At 53.3% G+C, this 7,232-nt stretch overlaps 1 protein-coding gene across 1 annotated transcript in view; it reads right to left on the minus strand.

Moving 5' to 3' along the window:
• Positions 1–558: 558 nt before the first annotated feature.
• Positions 559–7,232, minus strand: part of LOC104626053 (receptor-type tyrosine-protein phosphatase V-like) — a gene marked incomplete at its 3' end in the record, with an annotated part of 37,346 nt that continues 30,672 nt past the window's right edge. The window contains exons 19-29 of the mRNA XM_010293871.1: positions 6,874–6,941; positions 6,576–6,618; positions 6,190–6,237; positions 5,662–5,755; positions 4,676–4,766; positions 4,041–4,117; positions 3,097–3,231; positions 2,373–2,495; positions 1,705–1,865; positions 1,208–1,343; positions 559–638 (exon numbers count right to left, since the gene is read on the minus strand). Coding sequence (XP_010292173.1) covers positions 559–638; positions 1,208–1,343; positions 1,705–1,865; positions 2,373–2,495; positions 3,097–3,231; positions 4,041–4,117; positions 4,676–4,766; positions 5,662–5,755; positions 6,190–6,237; positions 6,576–6,618; positions 6,874–6,941 — 1,056 coding nt within the window. The remainder of the gene's footprint in view (positions 639–1,207; positions 1,344–1,704; positions 1,866–2,372; positions 2,496–3,096; positions 3,232–4,040; positions 4,118–4,675; positions 4,767–5,661; positions 5,756–6,189; positions 6,238–6,575; positions 6,619–6,873; positions 6,942–7,232) is intronic.

The raw sequence follows: 7,232 nt of genomic DNA on the forward strand, positions 1-7,232 counted from the left end.
ACCTTAGTGATTCTGTGATTCTGTGATATAAAGATAGATATGTGACCTCCAGATGTAGCCTCAGAGACAACGAGGTAGGTGGCCAAAGCCATGACCAGCCTGACCCTGCTCTCTCCTCTTGGCCTCCCTTAGAAGGGACATCCCAAGGGCACGCAGCTGCCATGAGGCCCTCCAGTTTGAACCTATCTCTAGGGCATCCCTTGTGTGTTGAGAAGCCAGGGGCTGGTCGAAATGCCTTCCCCAGGAGAGCACTGCAGCTCTTTGGCATTGGTGTAGCCCAGGAGACTAGCACTGGAAGAAAGGAGGATGTGGTCCCCCAAGCTCTCCCAATGTCCCCAGTGACTCACACCTAGTTTTGGGCTGGGCTCCCCAGGGAGCAGGGAACAACCAGCCCTGCGCTGAACCCCCTCAAAACACCAGGTGGGACAGCTGGCTGGGTTTGCCTACCCTTCTGTCCTGGAGCCGAGGCTCAAGCTGGGGTCAGGATCCTAGCTTGCTGCCTAAAGGGGATGTGGATCAGAGTGATAGAGTGGCAGGCAAAACACAGCAGGCCCTTACCTCTCTGTCCCTGATAAACCCAGGAGTGGTTCCTCCAAGATCTTGTCCAGGATACAGCTGTGCAGGAAAATATACTGGGACTGGAAGGCAAAGGAAGACAGCAATGATGTAGAGTGTTGCACCATGCAGACAGCGTGAAGGGGTGGGTATGGGGATAGGGTGTCCTACATTCATACCCAAAAGGCCCTGGCTACTTCAATCTCAGAGCCCCTGGATCCCTCCACTGGGACTGTCTGTCTGTCCTGAAGGGTAATACTGACACCTTGTCCCAACCCTGAGTACTGGAAATATTAGATGGGCTGTGGAGGATCACAGGTCAATGACATGGTGTGAGTTAAGAATTGCCTGCAAAGGGCCTGATCCTGTTCCTAGGTTCTCTGGGGTGTTTCTGAGCTTCCTGGGAGGACTCTGAGAGTCTGTATGTTGCTGTTGTGGGTGTAGCAGGGCATGAAGCTGCTGGAAGGACCCACAGCCAAGCAATTTCCACTCCAGTTGAGCTGCTGCTTTGGGCAGCACTGTGACACAGGGTCAGGTTGGGGACCAGCTGGGGGGTGCTGGGGCTGGCCAGCCAGCTCATCTGTCTGCCAGCCCTGCTAGCTTTTACACCATGGAGCAAGGGACCTGGAGGAAGAGGGAACAGAAATCTTACCAGCGTCTGAATCATCAGGTAACGGTTCATCCGCAAGGCGTAAACAACACCAAATGTGTCCACCACTTTTTCCTGCTTCAACTGCTGCAGCAGCCGGTCCAGGGCAATGAAGGTGCCAGTGCGGCCCACCCCGGCGCTGAGAACGCAGACAGCAGGGTTAAGCATCGTCTGACCCCATAGCCGATGGGCTCCCCTCCTACTGCTAGACATGGCTCCCAGATGCTGCACCCCAGGGGACTGGCCCCAGCATGGCATGGGGCTGAGGAGCCATTCAGACTGCCCTGGGTTGGTGCTGACCATCTCCAGCTGTCCTGTCCCCTGGGACTGGGGGGCAGACTGCAATCTGTAATGCCCAGCGCCCGAGCAAGAGACTTTCTACAGACCAGCTCTGTCTCCCAGGCACGGCTTTCCCGCCCAGCTTGTGCACAAGTAGGACCCTTGAACCTCATGCCCTCTCCCATCTTCACTTCCTGCTGTCCCTTTGAGCAGAGCCTCGCCTGCAGTGCACGAGGGTCGGCCCCGCGTCCTTGGTGCTCTGGATGTGCTCCCGAACCAGCTCTCTGAAGGTCATAATGGAAGTCGTGGACTCCGGGATCCCATGGTCAGGCCATGCCGTGTAGTGCAGGTGGGACACATGGCGCTCTGCCTGGAGACACTCCTGCCAGCGGGGATGTTGGTGATGAGTGTGCAGCCCGCTGGGACAAGGGCATGCTTGCACCCCACAGCCCTGGGAGCACTCGGGGACTTGGGGACATCCAGATCAGCTGTAGGGAACAGCAAACACCAGGTCTGCTGCACTGTCTGGTGGCTCCTGCTCCTCTGTCCTCCCCCACAATCCCCTGCCATGATGAGGCCTGTGGAGGTGGTAAGGAGAAGACCTGCCTTTGACTGCTGGGGAACATGGGCTTGAAGCTGCAGGCTGTGTCCCAGTGCAGGGATGTGGAAAGGAGAGAGCAAGGGTGAACAGCAAGGGTGATACATGTTGGACACTTGGGTGTTACCAAGTCTGAAGTGACAGACTACTCAGGGGACTGGGTCTTCTTTGAACCCCACTAATGGCTGGGAAAGGAAATTTTGCCACCACCACTGCAGAGAAATGCTACTGTATCCCATGCAAACCCCAAGCACTTGACAGGTCCCTGAGTCCTCTTGGGTCCTTACTCACGTGCCACAGTTTGAACTCGCGCATGGTCCACTCCTCTGAGCTGCTCTGCATCAGCAGGTGGACACGGACCTGCCCATAGGAGACTGGGGCAGATTCGGATGGCCAGTAATGATCACAGAGAACCTAGAGCACAGGCAGAATGGGGTCCCATTGAGGCCAGTGAGGGTCCAGGTCCCACTGGGTGACCTTCTGTCTCCCTGGGAGCATCTGGACAGCAGCAGCAGGAGCCAGGACAGGTCTTGAGGAGCAGGCAGGGGTGCTTCCCCTTCCCACTAGGAACTTTGCACAGCTCTCCCCCACCTCCCCTTCCCACTAGGAACTTTGCACAGCTCTCCCCCACCCCTCCTTCGTTTGGATCTCAGTCTCCCCCACAGAAAAGGGGAGGGTCTTATCATCCTTGAAGACTGGAGGAACAATCCATGTGATGTGTCTCATCCAGAGGCAAGTGGTAATTTCAGATGCTGCAGAAATATCTGAGGGTGATGGGCATGGTGCCAGCTAAGCTCCACTCCTGCCCCTTCCTACCCCAAGCTAATGCTGAGCTGCTCACATCAGCATCTGTTCCCCCCAGCCTGTCAGGGAGCTGTGTGGCCTGTGCTCACCCTGGAGCCACATCTGAGCAGGGGTTGATGGAGGGCACAAACCCAGCCCTGGGCTCAGCTCACATGACCAGGTCTGGGCTTGGCTGGGGGTGGCACATGAAAGCCTGGCAGTGCTGACTTACCCGCCCGTTCTCCATGCACACTGTCAGCATGATGATGTTGCAGACATTCTGCTCCCATACCAGCCTCCAGAAGTCCTCTATTGTTTTCTTCAGTGGCCCCTGGGTGGCAATGAACTCCCGCTGGGATGTATAGCCCTGAGCAAGAAGCAGAGAGGAGAAGTTGGCAAGTTGCCGAGACAGGCGCATCCTGCCCTGGGACCGAACCAGTGCCTGGTCTGCTTTTGCAGTAGAGGGAGAAATGCCCGTTGCCCTTAGCCCATGCGCGCACAGTTCCCAGGCAGCTGATGGCAGAAGTAGCTGATTTCACAGGAAGCACGTGCTGCCAAGCACATGCTTTCTAAATATTTGGAATAAAAATGTGACCCCCAACATTTCCCTCAAAGCAGTTCCTCATTTAGCCTAACGAGGGAGGGACAGATCTGGGTCTTCCTTGTGCTCCCCAGTCATTGCTGAAGGTAGGGTGAACATGCAAGGTCTTGGGCTGCTTCTTTGCCTTTGCCCCTTTGACACACACATGCCCCACGGATCCACACACCCGCGCCTGCATGCTGTGTGCCCTGCCTGTTACCTGGGAAAATCTCCCGGATGGGGGATGTGGGCACAGCTCCCGGGTTGTTCAAATGCAGCTGCACAGACCAGAAGGAGAAAGAGCAGGCAGACAGACAGGGCAGTAAGCTGGGAGATGATGGGAAGAGTCCTCAAGAAGAAAGCAGAAAGCCTTGCCAGCCTACCCACACTCACACCTCCACATTCACAGCACTTGCTGTCTGACAGTCTCCATCAGCCCCTGCTAAAGGGCAACTATGCACCTCCGCCTGACCACCAACTCCTTGCCAGTCTGTGCCATCTGTGGCTTCAGTAGCAGCTCTTGCCCACCAGCCCTCAAAACCTCATTCCAGGCAGTTTCTCTGATGTCTCTGTGGGGAAGGCAAGTGGGCACTCACAGGCATGAAGTTGGCATTGATGTAGTCTGAGTATGGATCCTCCCCCAGTTGGCTCAGCTTGACCCGAGAGTGGTCATCTGAAAGAAACCATACACATGTGACCCCCCAAGGCAGCCCTTCATGAAGACATGGCCATCTCCTCTTCACCTGGGTAACACATTGGGAGAAGGCCCAGCACCTGCATGTGCACAGCCAGCAGTGAGCTCTGTGCTCAGCCAGGCACTTTCTCCCCGGAGCAGTGAGCATTGCCTGCCATCTGGGTTAGCAGGGGTGTAAGAAAGCAGAGCTGGTGTGAGGCTCATCAGAGAAGCTGTGAGACACTCATGGTCCCCCTTTGGTCTCCAGCTGGGAATCCAGCTGGGACCCATCCCTGAGTTGGGCTTACCCAGCACCTGCCCAGCAGCCTCCTGGAGGAGCTGAGCAGCATGGTGGCTCAGCCGTGGCTCAACCCTTAAGCCTTGAGTCTCCAGCAGGATAATGGAAGCTGAGGCCCATTTCAAGACTCCTTCTTCTCCCAGCAGAGGAGCCAGGCACCATGAACCCTGCAGCGATGCAAGGTGAGCCTGTCCCTGTGCATTGCAGTGTGAATTTCTACCGTGGATGCTTGGGGGCAGGAGGGAAGAGACAGGACTCACAGGGCAGCACATGGGGATATCTGTTCTTGGAGACATTCGCTGGTAGCTCAGCCTCCACCTTTGGCTGCTCCTTCCCAACTTCCTTCAGCTCCTGTAGGACAGGGGAGAAGATAAGCACAAACGTCTCTCTGGAGAGCTCCTAGCCAACCCAGTTCCCTGCTCATGGCCAACAGCTCTGTCTGGTGGTTCAAGAGGGTCACCCATGCACAGGGAACTGCTCTACTCCCTCAGTATGGCCTGTGAACTCTGAGCCATAGGTGGCTTTTCCCAGTGCCTTTTCCAACAGCACTGTTTGTATTTAAAAGAAAACAAGCCCAAGAACAAGCATTGGGGAAAAAACCTCAGAAATCACAAATCTACCAAGAAGCTCAGAGCATTTTGTGCTAAGAAAACAGAAACAACTTGTGCTGAGAAGACAGAAAGATCTTGTGCTGCTTCTGCCTCTGTCCTCACTCAGAAGGCCAGAGAAGGTTGATCTGAGGAAGGTTAGAAATTGCTGATGGGTCTTTCAAAGGTGCTGGCAGCAGAACAATTCAGACCCTGCAGATGTTGGCAGTGGGAGCTAGTGAAGATAGCCTGAGGTGGATTTCACAGCCTGGCCCTATAACTCTGGGAGTGCTCCTCAACCTTCCTTTTGGCTGCAGGCTCTTTTGTAACACTGTCGAAGTGGATGTCATTGCAACACCACTCAGCATCTTCTCCTCCAGTTCAGGCCTGGGGCCCTTAGCTTTGTCCACCAGCAGCTATGGACAGTGCTAGTTCACCTCACACCACAGACAATATACATTTCTACCAGAACATGAACAAAACTGGTTTTGCACAAAGGAATTGCCTGATCATTTGGTCCATCCAACCTTTGGGCCCCAAGACTGCCTTGCAGGGTGGTTGGTTTGCTAAAGGGATGGGTCACAGGCCACCCAACAGCTGGGACATGAGCTACCTAGAGGGGAAATGGTGTTTCATCTCTAGCAGGAGTCTCATCTTACCTCAAACTCCTGGAAAAAAGCGTGGTTAGCACTTGCTGTCTTCATCTCATAGTACTGCTTGAAGTTCTGTATGGGAATTGGCCGATGGACGTTTCTGCATGAAATGAAGTCCAGAGGAAAACTTGCCTTAGCTATTGGGAGGTCTGGTAGGCCAGTCACATGGCCAATGAGACAGCCCTGCCTTGAGACCTTTAGCACCTGGATGCACACACACAGGGTTCATTTATAACCACGTCATTGCCCAGGGAAGTGGGTCCAACAGAACATTGTTTAAATATTGGGAGGGATTTCAGGATGATGATATTCTCCTACTGCAGAAGCCTTGCAGAGGAGGTGTGGACAATGCAATGGCTTGAAATGGAGCTGGGCAATAAATACTGAACATGGGAAAGCCTAAGATTTAAAAAGTAACTGAAGGAGAGGAGACAGAGTTGGATTTTTCCTAGTCAAAGCATGAGAAAGGAAGTAGGTGAAGGACTCTGGAACCTGCAGTGGGGACACACATAGAGGGAAGACTCTGGCACTCACCGCAAGCTGTAGGTCACCATTTCCTGGGGCAGGCTGCTCTTTTTGGTTCTAGAATTAAAGCATGGGAGATGTTACTCATGCAGGGACAGATGCTGTGAGCATACAGCATACTGCTGGCTCATGGAGCGCTTATGAGCAGACAGCTTACATCAGGCACACTGCCTTGCATACGTGTAGGGTTCTGTGAATCAGTTGCACATGGGAAGCTGCCCTTCCCCCTCTGCCTTTTGCTTCTGTGCTTGCCAGGCACAACTAACTCCACTAGTGGGTGTCCTAGTTTGCCTAAATATCTTTTTATATCATCTTACTGCTCCTCCTCCTGGCCTGGCACTGAAGGTTGGGTTTCTCACCCTACACCCACCAGGTAAGAGATGGCTCATCCTCACCTCTTTGCTCTGAGCTGTTTCCAGTACACCAAAGCAAAAATAGCTGCAAGTGTCAAGAGAAATCCCAAGATAATTCCAGCAATTATTGGCATTGAGAGAGGATTTGTGTCTGCACCAGATCCAGCAGCTGGAATAAAAAAGAGGTAGAATGGACAGATGTAAGTCAGTAAATGGCTGTATTTACTCTATTTATTATATTTGCTACAGCCTATGATCTCCCTCTGGCTTGCCATTGTCAGGTTGTTAATTATCTCTAACCTAAACAGCCATGTAGGGAAGATGGCATTCTCCTTCTTACCTGAGAACATGGTGAACGTCACTGCAGGGGCTATTGGGTCGTATTTGGTGAAGGCAGCAATGCTGAACCTAGGGCAAAGCAGAGTCCTGCCATCAGGGGCAATCTGAACTCAGCACAACACCCTGCCAGCAGCAGGGAGACCCAACAGAACAGGACAGCTGCCTGTTTTGAAATGCTGTATTGGAAGAAGCTGTTTTTCTGATAGGGTTTTAGGGAATGTGTGGAAATGGTCTTTCCTCCCTTTTGTGCCTCTTGGACAAGTTTGTTGCACTTGGGAGAACAAGAGAAATTGTTCAGAAAGCTCAAATGGGAAACAGCTCTCCTCTGAAGGGTTATTTGCACAGACAATTAGTAAGTTT

Source organism: Phaethon lepturus, unplaced genomic scaffold, assembly GCF_000687285.1.
Source record: "Phaethon lepturus isolate BGI_N335 unplaced genomic scaffold, ASM68728v1 scaffold5349, whole genome shotgun sequence".
NCBI classification, from domain to species: Eukaryota; Metazoa; Chordata; class Aves; order Phaethontiformes; family Phaethontidae; genus Phaethon; species Phaethon lepturus.